This window comes from Electrophorus electricus, chromosome 13 (assembly GCF_041902795.1).
Source record: "Electrophorus electricus isolate QZ-2024a chromosome 13, ASM4190279v1, whole genome shotgun sequence".
NCBI lineage: Eukaryota > Metazoa > Chordata > Actinopteri > Gymnotiformes > Gymnotidae > Electrophorus > Electrophorus electricus.
Window position 1 is genome coordinate 16,894,780 of NC_137509.1, and position 26,575 is coordinate 16,921,354.

The 26,575-nt window shown below is 41.1% G+C and overlaps 2 protein-coding genes across 2 annotated transcripts; one reads left to right on the plus strand and one right to left on the minus strand.

Annotated features, from left to right (window-relative positions):
• Window positions 1–349: 349 nt before the first annotated feature.
• Window positions 350–12,375, plus strand: copa (COPI coat complex subunit alpha). Its single transcript, XM_027013855.3, has 29 exons — window positions 350–540; window positions 1,096–1,209; window positions 1,290–1,363; window positions 1,534–1,614; window positions 1,704–1,780; window positions 1,915–2,024; window positions 3,691–3,800; window positions 3,917–4,016; window positions 4,170–4,388; window positions 4,933–5,083; window positions 5,234–5,300; window positions 5,541–5,616; window positions 6,363–6,445; window positions 6,743–6,968; window positions 7,692–7,830; window positions 8,049–8,211; window positions 8,395–8,541; window positions 8,682–8,871; window positions 8,980–9,075; window positions 9,318–9,406; window positions 9,518–9,641; window positions 9,734–9,823; window positions 9,979–10,079; window positions 10,233–10,382; window positions 10,522–10,845; window positions 11,096–11,206; window positions 11,458–11,619; window positions 11,730–11,924; window positions 12,027–12,375. Exons 1-29 carry the CDS (start codon window positions 501–503, stop codon window positions 12,084–12,086), a joined length of 3,669 nt encoding a protein of 1,222 aa, XP_026869656.2. The 5' UTR covers window positions 350–500; the 3' UTR covers window positions 12,087–12,375.
• Window positions 12,376–12,901: 526 nt separating this feature from the next.
• apoda.1 (apolipoprotein Da, duplicate 1) lies at window positions 12,902–14,699 on the minus strand. The gene is made up of 4 exons (XM_027014973.3): window positions 13,842–14,699; window positions 13,632–13,753; window positions 13,375–13,460; window positions 12,902–13,185 (listed from the first exon to the last, which is right to left on the minus strand). Exons 1-4 carry the CDS (start codon window positions 13,953–13,955, stop codon window positions 12,902–12,904), a joined length of 606 nt encoding a protein of 201 aa, XP_026870774.2. The 5' UTR covers window positions 13,956–14,699.
• Window positions 14,700–26,575: the final 11,876 nt, after the last annotated feature.

Here is a 26,575-nt window from a genome sequence, read left to right on the forward strand (position 1 = left end):
TTGAGTTATCAGGTCTGATTTATATAATGTTTATTTTGACTTGGTAATTGTCTATTCTCTATTTTACAGAGATTTCTATTTGTATAAAACATTTCATTTAAATTACTATTGTATGTGCTTTTAAAAGATGTAGGGTCCCACAAGATTATTAAAAGTTTATTAATACGGCTTTTTTTTAATTGACACCGTTTATTAACACCTCTAACAAAATCCTTTTAAGGAGGTTGTATTTGCATTTGTTGTTAGTATTGTCAATCCCGCTCTCTATGTATGTAAACACTATGATTTGGGTTTCTGTGACGTGGACGTTTCACTGTAGGCATTTTGAAGCGTCAAGCTTTATTCCTTCATTAAAGGAAGTAGTTCGGTTGCTTTTGGTATACGTGTCAGGTCGGGAAGTAGAGAACTGTCGTTAAATTTTCATTGAGGGGTAACATTTTGAAGTAAGAATTACCCTATACTGGAATATACACATAGTAGGTGTATTTATTGAAGTGGAGATGTTAACTAAATTTGAGACAAAGTCTGCTCGGGTGAAAGGTAAGTTATTCAAGGCAAGTTAGCTTGCTAGCTAACTGGTAACTTGCTATCCAGGTTATTAGCTGTAGGTTTCAAGCTAGCTAGCTAGATAGCTCTGTAAAAGTAGATGTATATTTGACTTGAACATTCATGAACACATTCAGTCTTTCTCATAGGATTTCATTGCACTATTGTCAAACGTCCAGTCACGGCCGTTTGCAATGACATTTAGGCCTGTCTGGTGCGAGTTAGCTAGGTTAGCTAGCTAGCCAAAAGTTTGCATATATTTATTGGCAACATAAAGATAGTTATGGGATAGTTAAGCTCTCCCTGTTATGTTAATTTCGTTATAGTAAGTACTTGCTAACATTTTAAGATAACATAATTAAAAACATCTGTAACTTGAAAACTGACGCTAGCAATTTTTCTTCTGAGTGTGTGACGGTAACGTTGCTTGGCTCGTTAATTGTAGTGTTGGACGCCGTGGCATTACTTTAAAGCTGTCATTTAATGTACTCTACATATCTGACGGTCATTTTTAAACTGACCAGTATTGACACAATTCCGCCATTACAGGGCTTAGTTTTCACCCAAAGCGGCCGTGGATTTTAGCCAGTCTGCACAATGGAATCATCCAGCTCTGGGACTACCGTATGTGCACCCTGATCGACAAATTTGACGAACATGATGGTATGACAAACCCACTAAAATGTTTCTCAGTGTTTTGTATTGTATTTTACGAGCTTATATGTGTATACTCTTTTGGCCAGGCCCAGTTCGAGGAATTGATTTTCACAAACAGCAGCCTCTGTTTGTATCAGGAGGTGATGACTACAAAATCAAGGTTTGAGATCTGCTTATTCAAGATCGATTAAAAGCTTGTGTTGTGGTTGTCTGGCCACTTGAGAGGAGATGCTATGACGGCAACCATCGTGAACAGCAGCACGTTCTTGAGCGCTTCACGTGGCGGTTCATTCTTGACTGTTTTTTTTTTTTTTGGTACCTGTCGGTCAGGTGTGGAATTACAAGCTTCGCCGGTGTCTCTTCACTCTGCTTGGGCACTTGGACTACATTCGCACTACCTTCTTCCATCATGTGAGTCATTTTATGCTGCCTGTTAGACAATCAGAAGAGCTTTGTGTGGGCTACACCCTGTGACTCCATGTTGTCTGTTTCCTTTACAGGAGTACCCGTGGATCTTGAGTGCCTCAGATGACCAGACCATTCGCATTTGGAACTGGCAGTCCAGGACTTGTGTTTGGTGTGTATCTCGCTATATCTGAGAGTTTGCATATGAAGTTTGAATGTGCTTGTGTTGTATGACCTTTATATTTTGTAGCAGTGTTCACTTTTCCCTGCCATTAAATATGTCTATTTTTTCTCTTTTTCTCTTAGTGTTCTTACGGGACATAATCACTATGTCATGTGTGCTCAGTTTCACCCTTCTGAGGACCTGGTGGTTTCAGCCAGTCTCGACCAGACTGTGCGCGTGTGGGATATCTCTGGTGAGGAGGCCTGGGACAGGACTGAGGGTGTGGGGGGATGGCCAGGGAAGTGGGGTTGGAATGAGAGGAGGAGCTTGCTAACATTAACATTTCTCTCTGATTTGAGGGATTGTTCTCCTCTCCTCCCTGTGTGTGTGTGTGTGTGTGTGTGTGTGTGTGTAACAACTCTGTGGGCTCTACACAATATCACCTCTCACACTTGGGTGTTTGTCCGGTGGAATAATTTTCACCTACCTGCAACAATTTTGCTGAATTTATGCATAGGTTTTCAGAGTTCTGCTATTATCCAGGATTGTGAGAGGTGGTTTTGTCTTCTTTCTGCATGTTGTGAATCTTTAATGTTCATCGAATCTTCTCTTTTTATTGCTGAACAGTTTGCATTACATTGAAGTAATCTCTTAACTTGCTGCTTTCCATATGTGAATCCCCCCGCATGCAAGCTGTACAGGAGGACATCTCCCAACTTTCACCCTTCTTTCTGGTTTCTTTGCTTTTTTGGCACACTGAAGAATAACAATTCAACAATACTTAAAAACATGGCATGAGCACTAAGTGTGTGCTATAATATTTTTTTAACAATAAAACTAAGAGGGCATTCTTCTTACCTTGTATGCTAATCTGCATGTTTTTGACGTTTTGGATTATAGCTTTAACATAGATAGTAACACCAGCTAGCCTGAAAAAAATATTGCTGTATACTTCTAACTGGATTGGATTACCACAGATTAGTTATATGCCATTTTACAGAAATGTACTGACAAATGCATGACTCAAACCATGCATCTAGATGCACCTTGTAATAAACGCATGCCCTAATTTTTGCAATTTAGACATTGTATCCCATCAGAGCACTTTTTGCCCTCCACCACCCCATCAACCCACCAGGCAAATTCATCCCCTCTTTCTTCAGCTTGTTCTCATGCCCCTGCAGAAACATCCCCACCCGCACATTGGGTTCCTAGTGCAGCTTCTGCGTCCAGTTTTTGTTGGGCTTTTAATCATGCAGCAGCCATTTTGGGGGTTCTAAGATCAGCCGTAGTACATCCTGCCCTGCTTTTCTCTCTGTCTCCTCTCTGTTCTGGGTTGCAATGCAACGAGAAGCTGCGAGTAAAACTGCTCATGTTTGGATTGCTTTCTGGGACTTATCACCATAAACTGGGAGTCCTTTCACATTAGCAGTGTTACTCAGATTCCTGAGGTTGTTGGGACAATGCTCTGTCATTTGATTATTTTCTGCTGTCTACCCAGTAGTGAGTGGTTTTTTATGCCTTTTTAGAGTGTCAAACTACAAAGCATGTTTGTCAAGATATCAGACTACTTATGATGTCAGACACTAGCTGAGATTGAGATGAGTGTGTAAAGATGTCTTGTGCTCCTTAGTACCTGTGTATGTTTATCAGCCCAACAAATATAGCTTGTGTGTGTGTGTGTTAAAAAACAAAACAAAAAACACACATGGAAGCAAATTCATTTTTTTTAAATAGTTGATACTTTATTCATTTATTTATTTATAAAATGAATTTGTGTATGTATAATGAGAATATGAGAAAATTATACTTTTATATGAGTGTATAGTCTTTATTATTTCCCTCTCCCTTTGTGGGTATTCCTGTGTATCATGTAAATGGCTCTACCATATGCGTTGGATTGTAAATGTTTGTTACAGGCCTGAGGAAGAAGAACCTTTCTCCAGGTGCTGTTGAAACTGAAGTGCGTGGCATCACTGGAGTAGACTTGTTCGGGGCATCCGATGCTGTGGTCAAACACGTCCTGGAGGTCTGATGAGCTCTCTAAACATTACAGAAGCTCTCATTCGAGCCTGTTTAATGCTGCTGTAATGGATGATTTGAACGAACGTTTGAAATAAATGAAGATTTGACCTCTACCCTCAGGGTCACGATCGAGGTGTTAACTGGGCAGCTTTCCATCCCAGCATGCCCCTTATTGTGTCAGGAGCAGACGACCGTCAGGTGAAGATCTGGAGGATGAACGGTGAGTGTATGCTTCCAACACTGAGCATAGCTGTTTCCTGCTGCCTACATACCAGTGTGGCAATAGGAACTCACCTCTGGACTTCAGTGCTGTGTTGTTACTATTGTACTAAAATGGCCTACTGTAATCCCCTGCTCTCTGCTGATTCTGCAGAGTCTAAGGCTTGGGAGTTGGACACCTGTAGGGGACACTATAACAACGTGTCCTGTGCAGTGTTCCACCCTCGCCAGGAGCTCATTCTGTCCAACTCGGAAGACAAGAGTATCCGTGTGTGGGATATGTCCAAGAGGACAGGTGTCCAAACCTTCCGTCGGGACCACGACCGCTTCTGGGTGCTTGGAGCTCACCCCAATCTCAATCTCTTTGCTGCTGGTGGGTGTAATTTTAGGCTATATTTTAGTGGATATGGCAAAAGTGCGGCAATGAGGCATAAGACCATAGTGCTGGCAGAAATCTTGTTTGCCGTTTTCATGACCCACACAGATTCACTTCCTGGGAAATGTATTTTTAGTGTATTTTAGAGGTGTTTCTTGTCAATATCCTACTGTGAGAAATTGGACACATCTTTACGTGCTTGCTTGAAGTGAGGAAAATATCTTATGCAGCCTCACAAATGTGTTGCGTTTGTGCTAAGAGCAGGTTCATGGAGGCATTAGCACAGGCTCCGTTTTAAGCCTAAATAGGTTCAAACCATTGCACTGGTGGCTTTTACATGTTACAACCCCTGTTCCACCACTGCACCCACCTTGTCACAGATGCATTTATTTTTGTAAAGTAAATGATCAAATGTTGATATACTCTTGTATCCTTCAAAATGTGTCTGTGTTATATATGGATTAGGTTTTCTGTCTCTTGATTTGAATTAGTGCTAGCCAGTTTGTGCTGAGTGCGCATCTTGTGTGCGTGCATGTGTCAGGTCATGACAGTGGGATGCTGGTGTTTAAACTGGAGCGGGAGCGCCCTGCCTATGCGGTTTATGGAAACATGCTGTACTATGTGAAGGATCGTTTCCTGCGCCAGCTGGACTTCAACAGCAGCAAAGACACTGCCGTCATGCAGCTCCGCAGGTGGCCCCCCCACCCCCTCAAAGATCTATTTCTACATTTTACCCAACTCATCTTGTCTACTGTACATCTATCTATTTAAATTGCTCTGCTTTAATGCTGTCTTTTCTTAAGGTCGTCCTACCAAATGATCTGTTTCTCTCCATCCTCTAGTGGTTCCAAGTTTCCTGTATTCAGCATGTCGTACAACCCTGCAGAGAACGCTGTCCTCTTGTGCACTGTATGTCCCAAAGTCTCTCTCTCTCTCACACACACACACAGCTTACCTCTAGTGAACCTACACATTCTCAGCACTTTCCTGTGGTATGCAAGTCTGACACACACACACACACAATATTATATAGCACTTTTTACAACAGATGTCACAAAGCAGCTTTACACTAGCCCAATGCATGAAGATTAGCCTCATCTCAAAGCGACTAAACCTCAATGTGTCTGTGTGATTGTCTTGTCTCCCCAGAGAGCTACTAACCTGGAGAACAGCACATATGACCTCTACTCCATCCCTCGTGAGAGTGACTCCCAGAATCCTGATGGTGAGCACCTACTGGATATTATTTTCTTCTACTGCATGTTTGCAGAGATGACAATCATGTTTAAAGCTGCAGTCAGTAACATTGACAAGAGCGTGGACTTGGCTTGAAAATTTGAATGAGATCTACTACCAGGCCCCTCCCCTTCCCTCTCTGCTGTGTGTAGCCCTGCCTCCAGAGCCCCTCCCCACAAGAGGCTGCTGTACATGTTGTGAAATGTCAACAATGCTAACAAACATGCAGAAGAAAATATTTTATACATAAGAAGTAATCTACAGCAATAACTATTCGGTAGAAGAACTAGCACACACTTATTACAGAACTTGGCTGTTTGGTTCATGAAGAAACTGTCATGAACAGTGCTAAATAAGGAGTAAATCACTTATGCAAACATTTTAGCTTTGAGAGCACAGGCACACACAAATAATAGAGGACCGATGCGACTGCCTACAACTTACAGCAACTCCCAAATAAAACAATGCTAACTTTGGCATTGGAACGAGCTACTGTTTGCTCGACTGCAACATCATAGTAGAATCAGATGCACTATGGAGTGTCACTGTAGCCATTACTATCTTAGCTTTGTGATTTAAATTCTTTTAAAAAAACATCAAAAAAGCAGTTATTGACCTCTGTTGGACACTTCTGGCTCTGATTGGTTGTTATTAGGCTCATGTATATAAAATCTTCTGCTGCTTTAATGTTGAGTATACAGAGTAATGCAGATCTTTATTGTATTGTGTCTGTAGCACCAGAGGGAAAACGCTCTTCAGGTCTGACGGCAGTCTGGGTGGCCAGGAATCGCTTTGCTGTGTTAGACCGGATGCACTCTGTAAGATTATTGTACATTGTTACTCCTGTTCATGATACTTTTAGAATTCCACATTTTGGAGCTGAAATCATTGTCATAAATTTCTTAAAGTGAGCTCTTACAAGTCTTCATGATGCTTTGGAAATGTAGTTGGTAGCAAGTTATGTCTCTTAGGATAATTTTGTAATGTCCCTTTTGAAACAGTCATCTTTAAACACTTTTCTCACATCAGATAACTTGGAAAGTTGTCTTAGGAACTCTGTTGGTTATTAATTGTGCTGACAGCTATTTGATAATCAGTGTGTGTTCTCTCTGCAGCTGCTAATAAAGAACTTGAAGAATGAGATTGTGAAAAAAGTCCAGGTTCCAAGCTGTGAGGAAATTTTCTATGCTGGCACGGGCTCTCTGCTGCTCCGAGACGCTGACGGTGTCACCCTGTTTGATGTTCAGCAGAAGCGTTCTCTTGCCACTGTTAAAATTGCCAAGGTCAAATATGTTGTGTGGAGCGCAGACACAAGCCATGTTGCCCTGCTGGCCAAACACGGTATTGCAGCCAGTTCCTCAACATCTTTAAAGTTGAACTCCAGTGAAAGATTTTGTCTATAAGGTGTAATTACATTTAGGTACACTAAACACTAATAAATAAACACTAACACATTGCTTAAGGGTATAAATACTGAAATTCATCAAGTTTAGGTTTTTTTTTTTGGCCGTGTCAGCATTTGAGTGGAATTTTCCTGCATTTGTGTCATGCTGTACAGCAGCAGATAACATTAGTGCCTATTGGCTAACTAATAGCTAACGACACTTGCTAAGGTAAGCATGTGCCATTTTGTTAAATGCATGTCATGCCTGCTCGTGCCATGGCATTGTATGGCCTTGGTTAATTTTTGTTGCACTAAGATCTCTTCTGTTCCTTTTCAGTTGAGAATCGAGTGGAGAGAAATCTCCCACCCTGCCATTATGAGCAGCAGTAGGTTAGCTGTTTTCCAGGACTTGTAGGATTCCACTCCCTTTGTCATAGTGTTATGCTGTACTGTACAAACACTGCTCCCGCATGCCTTTTGAAAACTTCATTGATGTTACGTCAATACAGTATTTGTCACTGGAGTTCAACTTTAAGTATTATTTTATAACATTGTGATTATGTTGAAATAATTTGACCTTAAGGATAATAGCAGATATAACAGTAATGGTAATAAATGTTGTAATAATATAGGAAGAGTATTTGAGGTTGTTGTTAACCAGATGCCGGTCTCCCCCCAAGCCATCATGATCTGCAACCGGAAACTCGAGAGCCTGTGCAACATCCATGAGAACATCCGCGTGAAGAGTGGCGCATGGGACGAGAGTGGAGTGTTCATCTACACAACCTCTAACCACATCAAATATGCCCTCACCTCTGGGTACTGCATCCAATTCTGTCTTCACCCACAGCTCTGTAGACTAGTCTCCCCTGCAGACTCCTTCACCCTAGACTACAGATGGCTGCAGTAAGCTGTAACCAGAGCATTTACTCAATGCTTAGTTATGTGCCACGGACCCCTTCTCTCTGGTAATGACAAATTAATTATGCCAGTCCATTGTGACTCTGACACTCTCTCTTTTCAAACCCCCTGTTCAGTGATCATGGCATAATCCGCACTCTGGACCTGCCCATCTATGTAACACGTGTGAGAGGGAATAGCGTCTACTGCCTGGACCGTGAATGCAGGCCCCGAGTGCTCAATATCGACCCCACTGAGTACCGCTTTAAACTTGCCCTCGTTAACCGCAAGTACGATGAGGTAGGGACGCCGACCTCTCTTCCACTGTAACTTCTTCCAGTGTCACTACTGACTGGGTAGTTAATCCCAAATCTAGGCTGCCATGTCATATTTTGTACAAATTTATTTGTAAAGTTGAGCTGTTTTTAAAACATGCCACACTTCTCTCTTAGTGCACCACCTCTGTTGTATGTACATACTTAGGTGCTGCACATGGTGCGCAATGCTAAGCTGGTGGGCCAGTCTATCATAGCTTATCTGCAGAAGAAGGGCTACCCAGAGGTGGCGCTGCACTTCGTAAAAGACGAGAAGACCCGCTTTAGCCTGGCTCTTGAGTGCGGCAACATTGAGGTGACCATTGACATCTTGTAGAAACTGTTGGTTCTAAATTGTTTCATAAATTGTCTGCTCAAACACTGTGTTTTAGCCCAAAACTTGCAGGACCTTTCTGTGAGGTGTGGGCTGGGTTTATATTTCCCTGCCTCCTGCAGGTGGCACTGGAGGCTGCAAAGGCCCTAGATGAGCGGGGATGCTGGGAGCGTCTAGGTGAGGCTGCACTGTTGCAGGGTCATCACCAGGTGGTGGAGATGTGCTACCAAAGAACCAAGAACTTCGACAAACTTACCTTCCTTTATCTAATCACGGGCAACCTGGCCAAGCTGAGGAAGATGATGAAGATTGGTATGTAGAACAGAAAGCATGCGGGGATTCAGAACACTGGAAGGGGACTTTAGCTATTCAGGACTATGGGATGTGTGTGTGCTGACTTTGCTGTGCTGCGTCCTATAGCGGAGATCAGGAAGGATATGAGTGGGCACTATCAGGGTGCTCTGTACTTGGGGGATGTGAATGAGAGAGTGCGTATCTTGAAGAACTGTGGACAGAGTAAGTAAGCAGCTATTTATATATTTTAGAACAGCTACACACACACACACACACACACACACACACACACACACACCCTAATAGATCTATACACACAACTATGTGTTCCATAATACTGTTGCACAAATACCAAAGAGCAACTACATTCATTCACATACACATCCCCTAAGGGCACTACAAACACTGCAGCACCCTGGTAATCCAGTGCCTATAGTAACTGTTTAACCATTTTGTGTGCCCAGAATCTCTGGCTTATCTGACGGCAGCAACCCATGGCCTGGACGAGGAGGCTGAGGCTCTGAAGGAGACCTTTGACCTTGAGAAAGAGATGGTAAGATATTTCTACCAATGCTCTTCTACCCTATGCTTGCGCGCACACACAGCAGCACAGGCAATTCCATGGATATGTGCAGTGATGCCAGTGCTGGCTTCCTGTGTGTAGATCCCAGAGGTGGATCCCAATGCACAGCTACTGCAGCCTCCTCCTCCCATCAACCCACTGGACACCAACTGGCCGCTGCTCACTGTCTCCAAGGGCTTCTTCGAGGGGGCCATCACTCCCAAGGGTCAGTGACTGCACAGGGGTCTAAGGTCACTTGAAGTTGCTTGTGTGTCTATGTGCATTCCTCAGAGAGGGTGTGTGTGTGTGTGTATATAGGAAGGGCAGGTCAGATGGCAGCTGATCTGGACATGGATGCCCCTGGAGGAGAGGGCTGGGGAGAGGATGCAGAGCTCCACCTGGATGAGGGTCAGTCTCTCCAACCTCAGTGTCTTCACCTGTTGTTGTTGTTGTTGTTGTGTGTTTGTCTATCTCTGTCTGTTTCCCTTACCCTTTGGCACACAGTGCATGGAGAAATGTTTTGTCATTTTGTCATTATTTGTGTTTTTCTTGTCCTTGAGCAGATGGCTTTATGGATGCTCCAGAGTCCCTGGGTGATGAAGGAGGGAAGGAGGAGGGTGGAGGCTGGGAGGTGGAGGAGGATCTGGATCTGCCTCCAGAACTGGTCATTGTTCCCACTACCCTCTGTCTTTTGGACCGTTCATATTAGACCCCTAAAAAGCCCCCAGAGGAAAAAGTGTACTGTTTATTCTATATATATAAATATATATATATATATATATATCTGCTGAAACAATACTGTTTTGTGTACCAATAGGATGTGCCTACTGGTGCAGGAGGAGGGTCTGAGGGGGAAGGGTTCTTTGTCCCACCCACTAAGGGAATTGGCCCCACTCAGATGTGGTGTAATAATTCCCAGCTGGCCGTGGATCACATCCTGGCTGGCTCCTTTGAGACTGCCATGAGGGTAAAGTACACACCATAAACATTCCCCTTCCATCTGCTGTTCTACACACCTTTTTTCCATTCTTTGCTTTTGTTTTGTTTTTCTTGTTAGTCTCACACATCATCTGACACGTTTCAACCCCCCCCCCCCCCCCTTACAGTTGCTGCATGACCAAGTCGGTGTGGTGCAGTTTGGACCCTATAAGCAGCTCTTCATGCAGACACTGACCCGGGGCCGGACCTGTTACCTGGGTTTGCCCTCGCTGCCCTGCCTACAGGGTTACCCACAGAGGAACTGGAAGGACTGTGGACCAAAGGCAGGCCTGCCTGCGGTGGGCCTGCGGCTAGCTGACATCATCTCCCGGCTGCAGCACTGCTACCAGCTCACCACAGCTGGGCGGTTTGACGAGGCAGTGGAGCGCTTTCGGGCCATCCTGCTCTCTGTGCCTCTACTTGTAGTTGACAACAAACAGGAGATTGCAGAGGTATGTGATCTCGCATGCTTTGCCAGTGGAGAAGGCAAATGTAAAAACCAAGCTGATAATACAGAACTAATCAAAGAACATGCTGAGGACCTGCTCTTACCCTCTATTCATATGTTTGACAAGATGGATGGAAAGCCCTATATAAGCCTGTTGTGCATGCACATTTGTTTTGTTAAAGAGTGTTGTGTATTTGTTTAGCTTATGCATGTGTGCCTTGGTTGGTTGACGTATTCCTTCTGACGTTTCTCAGGCTCAGCAGTTGATTACCATCTGTAGAGAGTACATTGTGGGTCTCACCATGGAAACAGAAAGGAAGAAACTGCCCAAAGATACACTGGAGCAGCAGAAGAGGCTGTGTGAGGTACACATCATTCGGGATATACCTGTGTGTTTCAGTGCAGTCTTACAGTGTGGGTGGGTATTGGGAGATCATGTCTTTGTGCATGTGGTTCTCTGTATTTGCCTGTCAGTGCTGAAGAAATGTGTGTAAGAATGTAGTGACCTGTTATTTCTTAACTACTTAGAAAAAAGTGTTTTGTATAGGTTCCACTAAGTACTTTACCCACAGTAGCTTTGAATGTCATGTAACATCCTTGTGGGTGTGTGTGATAGATGGCAGCGTACTTCACTCACTGCAACCTACAGCCTGTCCACATGGTGCTGGTCTTGCGTACTGCGCTCAATCTCTTCTTCAAACTCCGCAACTTCAAAACAGCCGCTGGCTTTGCCCGCCGCCTTCTCGAACTTGGCCCCAAACCTGATGTGGCACAGCAGGTAAGTGGTGGTGGGCCTTGGGTGCGCGTGTGTGTCTGTGTTGGCTCCTTTCTGGAAGGTGTGCTCTTACCATGGATACTCTTTGACACCCATATTCTTCTCGGTTACAGACACGAAAGATTCTTGCAGCATGTGAGAAAACCCTCACAGATGCACACCAACTGAACTATGATCCCCATAATCCCTTTGACCTGTGTGCTGCTTCTTTCGTTCCGCTGTACCGCGGTCGGCCAGTGGAGAAGTGCCCTCTGTCAGGTGCCTGCTACTGTCCGACCTACAAAGGCCAGGTCTGCAGAGTCACACAGGTCAGTGCCACCAGGACAGTATTGCCTAGACTTGACATTCAGCTATAAATTAGAATTTGTTGCTTATCTGCGGGAGCTGATGCAAAATCTATTGTCTCCTAGGTAACAGAGATTGGTAAGGATGTGATTGGGCTGCGCATTAGCCCCCTGCAGTTCCGCTGAAAAAGTTGAGAATCTGATTTCAGATAAAACTCTTCCCGTCCCCTGCATGCCCTCAGACACACTTTCCCACTGTCACCTGCAGACACTTTTTTTCTAGCTGTTGTGCATTTGTGACTTTATTTTCCAGTGAACCCCAGTGAATTGTAGTTTCTAGCTCAAGTCCTCCATCAGCTCTTCTCATAATAAGCTCTCCATTAGAGTAAACTCAGTAGAGTAAACTGTTGCTTTTCCCACCTATAAAACACATTCTCTGCATGTTTAACTTCTGAAATAAAAATCATAAATGATGTATGCTGGTTCAATTATTTATCTCTACTAATTTGGTTCACTTATTCTCTACTTAATTTGTAGATGCAGAAATTGGGACTAGGAACTTTGTTCTGCTTTGTATAGGTAACATTTAACCTGCTTTAGATGGAGAGCCCCAAGTTGCAATTTTCATTAAGGCCACACAGGGGCACTTCGATTTAAAAAAAAAAAAAAAAAAAAAAAAAGGCTACAAAGCCAAGTTCTAGCTAAGGCTGTTTTGTGAAAATATCCAGAAGAATATGGAAGTCAAATCATGATGCATTGTGATACAAAGATCATTTTTAATGTTTAGTGCATATTCATTATGATTCAGTGCTGCAAAGCCAAAAATGGCTGGCTTTTGTAATTGTACTGCAGTAATTTCAGAGTGATCACTTTAACAGGTAAACCTAGATAATGAACACATGCTGTACTTCTCAGCTGTCCTTTAGCATTGCTGGTTCTTCTAGCAGGCTTTGTTGCGGTGTTTTCAGATTGGAATCGTTCGTTGTACTAGACCAAACGCTTCACAGGAACATCGTGGTGGCCTTGGGCTTAATGGCCTTTGGGTTAATGTCCATGTCTTTGTCACAACCCTGCTGACTGCTGAGGACCATGTGGCTGACGTCAATGTTGTTACTGGTAAAAACCTCTCTTGCTTGGGTGATGGCAGACGCAGGCAGAGAGCGGGTACGGCTCAGAATCCAGGCAAAGTCGACATGAAACAGCCGCAGGACATCAATACATGAATACACGAGAGCAGAATTCACATAGTCTGTGGACAGGATCCAGTATGTTGCGTATGGGAGAACTGCAAGTAACAAGTAGATGTAAAGTGTTGACAACCACATCTGCAGGTTGGACCATCTATAGATCCACTGTTACATGCAGGGTATTGGGATTGCTATCGCTAGTGCTTCAAACTAGTCGCAATTAAAGTAATGAAATTACATGTCAGCAAGACACTTCTGTCTAAAGTTCAGAATGTGACATTTCTCACCGTGTGAAAAGATGATGCCAAGTTTAGCTGGATTCTTTGGCTCTTCAGCAATAACAGTCCCTCCAATTTTCCTTAGTTCACCTTTTCTGAATCAATGAAAAGTAAAATGGAAACTGGTTAACAGTAATACATTTTATGCAAATGCTATTAAAGGTTGGCAATCTTCATTAATATTTAAGACATTGTCCAGTGTAATTCAGCAGCATTATTGAACATTTTATCAACATTTTGCTAGTTAGAATAACAGGAGCACTCACAGAATTTCAGAGCTCACCACCTGAGCTGTTCCATCAACCTTTAAGGTAAAGTTGCTCTCAATACATCTTCCTTTCTCAAACCGGGCAGGTAATTTGGCAATCTCAAACCACCTCCCCATGAACTGCACAAATGTGTGTATATATACAACAGTACAATGTTGGATAGTTATGACATTAAAATAAGTGTGGTAGCTGAAGTAAAAATGCTACCTGTTTCAGGTTGAATGCTGGCTGAGTGGCAGGTTCAGTACATGGCCCCCAGTGAGGTACCTGGGCTTTCACTAGTGCCAAGAGAAGGGGTAACATAACCACAAAACATGCCATTGTCTTCAGACCTGAAATGTTTAGGTAATGAAGTCAACTATAAGTCATACAAGACATACATCAATTGAAGAGTATTTCAGCACATTAGGAACAGTTATGTCATTATAAATTGAAAAGCAATATTGTAATATATTGGGGGAAAAAAAAATAATTCAAAAAGTGGAAAATTGATGCTTACCTCTTGGCTACGTGTAGTATATGATGCTGGGCTGAATAGTGCAGACTATTTAGTCACTCCCTTTCCACAGTCATGTTACCCAACATAAGCATATCATGAATGAGTGGCTTTCTGCAGTTTATTCCTGACTGCATGTGAAAAATTAGACAAATTAAAGTCATGAGTGTACATTCTAGAACAATTAGCATAAAGTGACTGAACTCGTTTATACTCAGTTTTTTGTGTTTTTAAGTATAATTTAAATACTTCATAAAGATATCAGCCATTAAACAAATGCAAAGCACTATATAATAAATTATTTCTATTACTGTAGCTGTCGATTGAGATTGATAGCAGTCAGTCCAAGCTTTACATTTACTTGTTACTTGCAGTTCTCCCATACGAAACATATTGGATCCTGTCCACAGACTATGTGAATTGTGCTCTAGTATATTCATGTAGTGATGCACTCTGCATGCTTTCTCCTGTCCTGTTTGTAACAGCTGACATGTATCTCTAATACAGTGTTTCTCAGTCCCCTTCTTGAACCTATATCACTGCACATTAAAGTGTGCTTGGCTGTGGGTCCCTTGGAGGAGGATTGAGGAACTGCTTCCATGTAAGACTAAAATCCAATATATAGCAGACCTGAAGTGGACACTACAACTCTTGTGATCAGAGCTCGTTTGGTTTCTTCAACAAGTATGACGCAAGCAAGAAACTCTTTCCATGTGTGAGGTGGGCAATTTAGTTGACATGACTGGAAGTAACTTAGCATTTGCAAGGAGAAACAATACATGACCAGAGTGACGTCAGGCGGAGCATTGATCAGCAATACCAAGACAGAGAAGGGCCCAAGACTGGTGCCTGGTCTAAGGTACTGCAGCGCTACCCAGGTTCTTTTATTTTGTTTTATTTTGTTTTCTTTTGCTCCATATGGAGTGAAGTTTTTTGGTGCAGTTTTTGTTTCAGGCCACACCATTCCCAAGATGCAAGACCTGCAATGGGGGTGAAGACTAAAAACAGGTTGATTGCTGGCATTTTATTACCGCTTAAAGGTTACTTAGAGGTTACTTAATTAGCTTTAAGATGTTAATCAAAGGGGCCAGTCCTTTTTCATTTTTAATAAAGGTAATAAATAAATTTGAGGTTGGAAATTTTTTAATGTAGTGTGTGATTCTGCCTGTTATAACTTAATTGATTGACCTTATGTAAGCCAGTTTAATGAAAATGTCTTGGCTATTATTAAGTTGTATCCTCATGAGCCTAGTGAACATGAAGATAAACTTTGATTTAAATGTGGATGTACTCAGGTGAACTAGTATGCTAATTTGTTTTGTCAGTGTGCTATGGAAAACAGATTTACGGTCACGTTATTGTAACCCTTTCTTCCCCTGCAGCTCCCTAGCGAAGCTGTGTTATGTTGGATGGAATAAGAGAAACCAGGGAATGTAAATTTGTGGTGCATTAGCTGGTGGCGCCGTTTTACTAGCCAGCTTCTCTCTCTCTCTCTCAGCCCCTTGACAGGCAATGGTTGCTTCAAGAAATGAAACAGTAGTGAATTCAAACAAGCTCAGTTTCTTAAAGCTGCTGATAAAACAAATTACAGCTAGTACAATTATTATTATTATTATCCCTTTTATTTTACATTCCATTTTGCTTGTACTACACAGTGCACATAAAACACAGAACACACAGCTTGGGGCATATCCTAACCTTTATCCATTTCCCCAAGTAACATTTTCAAAGAAATAAAGTATGAAAACAGCCTTTTAAGGGAATGAATAAAGTACATGAATACAGCCTCAAAAGGCGTATTCAGATTAGCTAGCAACTTAAAGCTATTGGATCACAAGAGTAAACAGAAAAGAATTATTAAGTCCCACCAAACAAATGACTTAGGGTTTACTACATGTCTAATCTGTGTGAGACATTGCTGGATGTTTAATGTTTTCCAAGGATTAGTATTAATTATTTACAAGGACTAAATCAGCATGACTCACCTTCAAGAAATAAAACGGTAGTCAATTTATGGAAGCTACGTCACAGCAAGGGAACATGAGAAACAGAGCATGCACTACCTAGCTGTTCTAACTGTTAACAATGCCTTACATTACTGTTGACTGAGAGAAAGCCGTTTGACTGCTTCAATGCAGAGAAAGGCCACAGCCTTACTGAGACACTCCTGCCTGATTCTGCATGACTCTTTGTTGATGGCAGCTCCTTCATGAACTCTGGCATGTGTCATGCTGGCTGGGTTGTCATCCTTTCTGATGGTTCTGTTGCGACTCTTAGGTCCCTCCCCAATGGTGAGTTCCAAGTGGTGGAACTATACCCTCTATGTGCTGCAATACAACAGTATTCTTAATCCCCAACCTCTTTCTTTACCATTTATACAGCATATGCCTCCTATGGCCTTTTGTGACACCACTGCAGCTACCTCTCTACCTCAGGCAACCTCAATGCACACACCAACTTGGTGGATGGTTTCCTCCCCTTACCTTCCTCACTCTCTTCCCTGGCTATCTGCAGGGCCACTGGTCCCAGCAACTTTACTATGCCTGAAGCCCAGTATAACAAACTGACTGACTGCCATTCAGACTGCTGCTTTTTCCCTTTTTCTGCTGTCTCTCCTGCCGTTCATCCTTTTGCCCTTTCCAATGATGTCCTTTCTGACAAGCTGCAGGTCAAGTAACTGTCCCCAGTCCTGTCAAGTGAGGGTGTGTGGGAAATCCCACGTCAAGATGGAGTGCACCTTCGCATTTTTCCACCCTCCATCCTCTCCGCAGCCTGATCAATATGTATTATACCATGGCCCACCATGGAGAGCAGAAGACATGCTATACTCAAGTCTTCATGTGTATACCCTGATATCCAAACTGAGGTGTGGAACTGAGGTATGGGAGTGAGTCAGACACTGTATTCCCTGCCTCAAATCTAAGCCCAAGTGAGTCCCATTGGTCACGCCGCTTGCCCTCATGGCCCATTCACTCACCTTCAGATGGACTTTATTCAATTGCCCAAAGACAAAGTTTTCCAATGGGTACTCATGCTTGTCTCTAGATGGGTAGAGGCCTTCCCTGTGTGGCAGGCCATGGCAAGGAAGGTCACCAAACCCTGAATGACACTGAGGCTCAAAGGCTGACAATGATGAGGACTGCTGGATTGTGTTGGCCTCCACCTCTAGCGCTACCAGTTGGCTTTGCTTTTTTTTTCTTCAGAGAACTACATGGGTTGGAATATTCATTTAACAATGTTGACCACATGTCCTCAGGATATTTCCCTCAGTGTCTGCCTCACCAGCTGATAAGACTGAAGTTTCTAACCTGATGTATTGGCTCAGCTCTCACCTCAGATATTATGTGCTTGCACATTTACCTCATGATTTTATCTTTTGGTTTTTTAAGACTGTAAACCATTTATATTTTTATAGGGATAGACTTTATGATGTAACCATAGCTGTTCCTGCTTCAAGTGAGGGTATATTTATCACTCACAGTTCCTTGAGTTCTTATTATGAAGAATGTGTTGACTCCACTACATGAACTGGATATAACTGCTCAAAGCACTACCCAATTTGTTCCACTTGCTGCTGTGGTGATAATTGGAAGTAGCTGAGATATGTTGGTGTTTGTTATTTTGTACTGCTTGTGAGTGATTGTAGTGTTAAATGAGCCCAATAAAGTTTACCATATTAAGATTCAGCACCTTTAATGCTGGTTTTCTCTTGATGTGACTGGTTTTTTATATGTATTTTTCATCTTACTCCTATAGCTACCTGATTAAAAAAAAAAAAAATTGTGGCATAAAATTCAATTTTTTTTTAATTGTTTTGTTTTTAAATAATTTCCTGTCTTTTGCCCACTGGTCTAATGAACTTGAGGCCTTTTAGAGGCATTTTCAATTTCTTGGGTGAAATTCCCAAGGTGGCATAGTCTACTTCCCTTAGTAAATTAACTGTGCATGAACATAGTGCTGCCACTATAGAATGGTACCAGGAGTTCATGAACTAAAAGCTCACATGCAGATTAGCAAGTAAACAAAAAGACATCGAAAGGCAAGTTGAAAAGTGCTGAGTTGTTGCTCATGCTAGGCCATACTTAACCAAGTATCTTGTGTAGCAGCTAGAAAAGCCACCAAGCAAATTAAAGTTGACAGGGAACTTTGAGGAACAGTGGAAAGGGTTCAAACAACAACTCATGCTTTGTATGAATGCAATAGGGACTGATGAAATATAGGACAGTCGAAAGGTCATAATTTTTCTAACAGTGGCAGGAAGTGATGTCCTGGATGTTTTCCACAGCATGCAGCTGATGGTAGAACTATAGACCAGTAATAGACAAATTCTAATCATTTTTGCATTTCCAGAAAAAAAAAAAAAGATGTATGAAAGATACATTTTCAGCACTAGACAATTGAGTCAAAATCTGTAGAGTTTATAATAGCCTTGAAATTAAAAAGTCTAACGTAACGTTGGTGACCTTAAAAAACTCACTGGTATACAACTGAATAATGATGTGTATGTGTGTGACAAGGGATTAAGAGAAAAGTTGCTTTGTTTGATGCTTGAAAAAGTAGTAAAGGTTTGTCAGGTAGTCGAGGCAACTCAGTACAGAATTAAAAAACTAGGCTTTGGTGCTAAAAATAGAAGCATCAAACACAGCAGTAAAGTGGCACAGTGCTGGAAAGCATGTAAAAGCATGTAAATCAAAAAGAAGATTCAGCACTGCGCTGTGGAGGCCACATGCCAGTGGTTTTGGCAAAGGAATGTCAAAGAGCAGCAAAAATAACCACTTTGCAAATGTCTGTCTGTCTAAAAACAAAGAGAAACTGAAGTCATACAGTGGGGAAGCTACCTCACAGTGGGTATGTGCAATTGGGTCAAATGCATAAACTGTGAGAGATTTGTTAGAGTTAATATGTGGATGTACAAATTGACCAAAATAAACTTGCTACTCTAAAAACATAAAGTGGGTAAAATTTGAGGGGGAAAATTCCTTGTAGTTTGCTACTTGTACTCTCCTGAAATAGCACTTCTGAAGGAGGCATTTGCATTTGCATGCCATAGTACTCATGACATAGTCATGACTAATAATGGACATTATTATGATGGAATGTCTATTCAGCAATTTTGCCAAGTTCAGCGAGTTTAATCGTGTGACTTCTAGTGCATTATATCTCCACTGCAACAGACTCATTGAAAATAGTGAAAAAAGTGAAATTTCTCATTAAGAAGGATAACTCAAAAACTGACCTTTATTTAGCACTAGTAAACCACAGATTAACACCCTTTTGATATGAACACCAACAGAGCTTTTGTTCAATAACAAGCTTAAAACCCACACGACAAAGGTTCCTCAAAGTGTAAATGAACAAGATAGGAATGTTGATGAGGAGACATGAAAAGTGAATGTAGGGAGAATGACCCTGTACTCATTAGGTCAGGCTAATAACAGCAGGCTTTAGGACACAGCGGATACTAGTGACAGTAGTCATGGAAACTGTGGGGCTCTAGGATCTAATAATTAGTAGTGTCCCAGTAAAATGGTGGTGAGCATTAGTCCAGGTGAGTTGCAGTTAATATGATCAGCTGTGCTGTTTGTTTGTTTTTTGCTGGTTTAGTTATTGGTCACTTATTTGTTTATTTATTTATTGCTTCAAATTATTGGTCAGGTTTTGTTTTTCTTTACTTCTTGTATGAGTTATGTTTTTTGTCAGGTTCAGATGTAGTTAGTTTTCTATTATTTATTTATTTATTTATTTTGTAATGTGCTGTGGCTGTTAATATAGCTAGTGCAGCACAAGTTATATACTCAGGGCTTTAAGAGACTGTGTTAGTTTAATATTCATTATGGGCTAATGAATGTGCCAGCTTGTGAATGTGTGTATATGATATTTAGGATTTGAGTGGATTGTGTAAATTATCGGAGTGAACCTGTATGCACTTGCAAACTGTAGGGATGCAGCTTATGTGGTTCATTTTCTAGTTTGTTTGTGATCTGTCAGTTGTAGTCTGTGTAATTGGATAAATACATTTTGCTAATTTTATATAGTCACACCTATGTTATCCCTTTAATGTATGAGTGCTTGTGTGGGGACAGACAGGGTTCTCTCATTCCCTAGAGAAAGACGTGAGGGTGGCATGGCTTGGGATTTTGTTTTGGTAATTATTCACAGGCACTTAGTTTCAGGTCCTGGACACCATTAACATGAACTAAAAGAGCTTAAATCAAATGATAGAATCAAACACTGGTAAACTATGGCGTCGAGATGCTTGTGTTCTTTGGAATGTATCTCCTAGATCCTATGCAGTTATAATAGAAACCATACCAAATACAGGAAATGCTATGCTAAGTACGCAGTTAAAGAAATGCACAGATGGTTATGTGAATCATATTTTATTTCTTTTGAACTGGAATTGTTTTGTTGGATATCACATACACTGTGAAAATGTTTTATTGCTTAAATATTATAATTTCTGTAAGCCCTTTACTATGGTGCAGATTTTATGGTTTAGTTACTATAAATGCCTTTTGTAACAAAAAGTATGTGATATGTATTATTTACATGATATGTGGATCATGTCACCAGCACAACCAACCTGTTACGCAGTCATCAGCGAGAGCTTTATTGTGGTTGGAATCCACAATAAAACAACATGATGTCAGTCATATTGTTTGTTTCTTGCTTCACTGGAGCTATAGGTGTAGGTGGACTATTTATTCTGTTCAGTGAAAACTTATAGAATATACTAATATGTGTTTTCACACTAATATATCTTTGGCATCCCTGATGTCAGTGTGTGTACACTATTTTGTGGCTATTCCAATATCCCTTTGATTGTATTCTGTAGTAGTCAGGATTAATCAAAGGTAGATTAAAAATATTTCTCTTGGTCATTGCAGCTGTTGTAAAACCACAGGACAGCAAGGCCACAGAACATGATCTTAAACCTTAAAAAGGCCGCAGAACATGATCTTAAACCTTAAAAAGGCCCTGGATGGTCTGGTGGTGGAGGCTATAGTTCTAACTTTGAAGATAGACCATTGCACTCTGATTATCATTAATGAAAGGGATACAGGTAAGAGGCACTATTATGATATTTATAATGGTTTATAATAAGAATGAGTATATATATATATATATATATATATATATATATATATATATATATATATATATATATATATAATATATAAAATATATATATATATTTTGCTATGTGTATGAACAAAGAATGTTATTTTTAGTGTGTAGAATCTGTGCTTATTTGAACACCCCTGGTAACGCTGATTAGTTATAGTGGGATATACCCATTATTTTAGGGGGGGGATTTGAGGGACATAACTCACTTGGACTAATCCCCTAGGGGATGAGAAGCAATGGAAAAGAGGTACTCTGTTTCTGTCTTTGATATACTTGTTTTTAAAATGGTTTTGCTGCCTGAAGCAACTTTTCTTTGTCAGTATCATACAGTGTCCATTGGAAATAGTGCAAGAAAGTTATGATTTCTTTTGTCTTTTTTATTGCATGTCTCAGTAAGCCCAAAAATATTATATTTATTATATTAATACATCATATTCAGAATTACTCTAAAATAAGACCATTGACAAAAAGTACCAATAAAACATTTGTTTTTTTTGGTAAGACAATATTTCAAATAGACAAAAAACAAACAAACAAACAAAAAGAACAACAGTTCAATTGTACAAACATTGTAGGATGTTCCTTGAGTAGGATGTTCCTTGTCCTCTGATTGTTCTACATACATAGTATACATATTCTTTGCATGTAGAACCCTCAGGGGAGTGGTTAAGCAAATTATTTAAGTTTATAATTAATGTGTAGGCTGAGAGAAAGAAGAAAAACATTACTTTGGTTAAATTCTATTTTAAACAATTAAAATGCACTGTTTGTACACCAAAGCATGACCTATTTTAATTCACCAAAACATTATTAAAACTCCATGAGAAGGTTTGTAATGCAAGTAAGTTTCAATAAACACATGTGCAAAATTACACATCAACAAAAACAAAAGGTATACAATTCTTAGACAATTTTAGTCAATTTGTAGACAATATGATTCCCCTCTTCTGGCATCAAAATTCCCATGGGAACTAGCTTTCATGTATGTTTTGAATGAATAAATAAATGAAGTTACATTTATATAGTATATTTCTCAGCACCCCTAAGATAATTTAGAATCAACACAATGGTGTTTTGTTTTGTTTTTATTCTTTTTCCACCCTGTACTGTCTACAGGTGTTTCTCACTGTCTTGTCTTCACCCTGTTTAGTTCTGGGTTTTTTCCTAGTCTTGTTTGTTGGTCATTGTTCTAAGTATCAGTTGTCCTGTTCTCCTGTTCATCTGCCTTTGTGTGTTTGTATAGCACATTTTAACCAACTCTGTCCTAGTGCTTAAGATGTATTCAGTTTACTTTCTATGTATGACTACACTGGCTCTTCGACCTCATACTGTCCTAGTGTAAATGATTATGGATTTGCCCTTAACAGAAGTTGCTCTATTCATAATTTAAATCCTTTCTGATTACAACTTGGCATATTTTCTAGGAAGTGCACCAGTGATGTTATTGTAGTAGCCTGCCATCACTCAGAATGGAAGAATAGAAGAAGCACATTCCAGCCCAGACCACTTCTGTGGAAAGACTGCTTGAGTGTTTCTTCTGGTGATTCAACTTACCAGATGAGCTGCACAGAAAATTTGACAGAACTTATGATGAGTTGCTGCAGGAAGGGGTGTCAGCAACAGTTTATCCAGCCCCAATGTGTCAATACTGAGATGAGAAACACTCCTATCACAGATCGACAAATTCTGAAGCCTAACTGAGTGTGCTAACCTCTCACTTTGTTTCCACTGCTACTTCATAGTACACCCCAAAACACACAATGTTCCTCTGATCTGTGTCAAAGCACAACTGGTGTAAGGAACGATATAGCAGAGATCTGGCAGGGTTTCTTGCATATGTTGTTGGATCTTGTCTCACAGGACGTCACTCCTATCCCCAGTGACAATCAACTCTACTACAACTCCCAGGATTATGAACCCAGCCCGGATCAGCTCTCAACCAATCACTGTTCAGTCACATGTTCCTCATTGCTGGACTATACTGTAGCCTATTATTTCTGTTCATTTATACCTGCCTGTTTGTCACACTCATTGTGAGGTATTGTTAGGTCTCTCTGATACCTGTTTATTTGTTCTGACCCTGTTTTGCTCTATTGTTTTCATCTTTGCCTTACTTTTATTGGATTTGTCTGCAGGGTATTTTGCTATTCTGTTTTTCTTACTTTGCCTGTCCCTTTTGCCTGTTTGATGTTCCTTCGGCTTGGTAATCTTTTTGTGCTGGTTTTAACCCTTCTCATTTTCTTTTCATGCTATTACGATTCCAGATCCCCCTGTTAAAAATAAAACCTGTGTTACTTTCATTTACATGCATCAGACCAGTTCTGTGTTGAAAAACTTTTCCAGCACTATGTGTCATAAGCTCCACCCTATGGCACACCACCATTGGCCAGAGAAGGATGGATGGCCCCCCCTTTGAGTCTTGGTTCCTCTCAAGGTTTCTTCCTAATGCTATAGGGAGTTTTTCCTTGGCTTGTTCATAGGGTGCTTGGACTTGAACATTTGTAAAGCTGCTTTGTGACAACAACTGTTGTAAAAAGCACTATATAAATAAATGTAACTTTGACTCTGAGAATGCTTGGTATCAGAGTTCTGCTAAGTTTACTGTGCAACTCTTCTGGAAAGATTAATCAACAGATGAAATACTTAAGTAGTCTTTCTGCAGTAGTGGTCTGGTCTGGAATGTGTGTACTACTCGGTTCACCTTTTAAAATTGCCAAGAATCTTGCATTTAGCTGACACTTTTACCCAAAGCAACTTACAATTATGGTTGAGTACAACTTGAGCGGTAAGGGCCTTGCTGAGGGCCTCAACAGTGGTGGGGCTTGAGCCAGCAACCTTCCAATTACAAGTCAAGTACCTTAACCACTGAGCTACCATTGCCCTTATGTTGTGGTTCCCAGTGTCAGTGGTGGGTAATGGACCCAGACCATCCACTGCCTTCATCTGTCGTTTGAGGCATGTGAATGTAGGGACTACAGAAATGCTTGTGAATTCTTCAGCTTCTGCTCAGTAGTGGATGTGTTGCATAAGCAGCTCCACATCAGCACGCCAGCCTGGACAGTTGAAGCGCTGCCTGAGTTACTGCAGTGTGTTTATGATTTCAAAGTGCCCCATGCAGGTAAAACTGCATGACCTGCAATGCCCTTTAAACACAGACTGTGGGGGGCTAGGAGCTGCCATACTGTTTTTTGGGGGGTTGCCGATTCCCAGCACTGAACAAGCAAGTTGATTCTCGCTTGGGGCAGCTCCACTAAGGTGCCACAACAGGTTGGCTTTCAAGGTCAAACCATGTGGTGTAACACTCTGACCTTCACCCCTCATCCAAGCTCATGGTCACCTGCTCCAAGCTGCAGGGCTCTATGAATTCATGACAGGGAGAATCAACCGCAACTGAGTAGTCATCACCATCACCACTGCCCACACTTAAATTGGGATACATTGCTCAAGGCCCCTGGAGCTTCACCCCCATCCACTTAAGACTGTGTGTTCAGCTCTTCCAAAAGAGAGGGATTTTGTCTGCCTCTCCCCAAGTTCTTCTACCTAACACTGGCTCTGTGTCATCAGGTACTCCTGGTTTCTCTCATGAGAGGCTGATGCCACTCTGGCAGACTTCTGCTCACTATTGCTGCCTATTTGCCATCTTTCATTGCAGGCTGAAGAACTCTTTTCATCACTGTGTGGAAATTCCAGATGGGTGCCAAGCTGAACTTGTGCTAGTGAAGCCAGCCACCCACTGAAACTGGGAGCAGCCTCATACAAACCATTGCCACTCCATCGCTGTTCACCTTTCCTCTGAGCACTGAAAACAGCTGAATTGCCTTCATCTCTGACATCCACCCATAGTGATGTGCCTTCCACCTATAGTGATGTGCCAAGGAGCTGCACACTGTAGGATCTTGCAGGCACCTTCTTTACTCAAACAGGACAGCTGCACTTTTGTCAAAAATAATTCAAATACAATAACACTACTAAATCGCAAAACCACATCAGAAAACCTTAATAACAATAAAAAACAACACAAACCTCATAAAAAACCCACAGAAGGAGCAACAGTGCCATAATCTGATCCACTGTTCTCTTGCTCTCTCCTGCTTTTGCAGAAATGCACAAGTTCTAACGTTCATGGCATGAGATGACTATAGCATTGTTACTTCAGGATCGTTCTATATACCCTTAGTACAAAGGAAATCAAGATAATACTGCAACAGTATTTCCATAGCTCAGTCTGATGGTGTTATTGTTAGATGTATTGTGACAGTTTATGTTATGACACCTTTACAAGATAATTAATTGTTTATTCCTTATCTTTGAATTGGACATGTTTGTTCAGTAAGAGACAGCTTATGTGTGAAGTAGTCTATATTTGGGTATATTTGTTTACTCTCTCAAAATGGTCGGTTGTGAAAAATATATTTAAGGAACGTTGACTTCAACCCTGTAGATAATGCTGGCATACTGCAGACATGCCCCTAGAAGAACTGCTCAGGCCATTCCACTGTGTTGTTTCTGCTTCCCCTGAGTAGCTCACTAACACATCTAATGCCCATAACCACCATGATTTTCTCAAATGCCAACCCGTAGTTCTTCTGTTGTGCATAAAGGCAAGTGTAGTCCTACTGAAAAATGTCTTCCTCACTATGGTCTTCACTGTCCTACTGGTGGTAATACATGCTTCCAAGTCATGAGGGGAATGTCACACTTTCAAGTTGATGAGATTGTTTTGAAAAAATGCAGTGAAAACTTGATTAATTTATTCATTCATTCTTATTTGACTATAATTCTTACTGGCAACACACTGGTTATATCATTCTCCAGCCCAGCTATTCTATACAAACACTCTGCAGCACTTTCAAAATACATTGCACAATCTCTGTCATTGTGGTGACTGTGACCACAGGCTGAATTTTGTGTAACACTTTGGCCTCTATGTAGTGTGGGTTTGTCAGTGAGACTGCTTTCTTTCCTGCAGCCCAGCAGAGGGGAAGGATGCATTATGAAAGCCTTTTCCAAGAGGAAATGAAAGCACTCATTTTCATCTTCAGATAACCTATAAATAAATAAAGTACAAAAGTGTGGGATATTCCCTTTTCATTTATTTTGTTTTAACCTAAATAATTGTTCAGTTAATGTTTTTATCATATAAATAATAATCCAAAACTCCTAACAACACTTTTGTACTCTGAAGTCATTTAACTGATTGAAACCTGCACCCTGCTTCTCTCATAATTAATTTCATGCTCTTGTCAATGCTGTCTATGCAGAAATTAATACAAAAATGAATAAATTATATATACTGCATATACAGTTCAGCTATGGA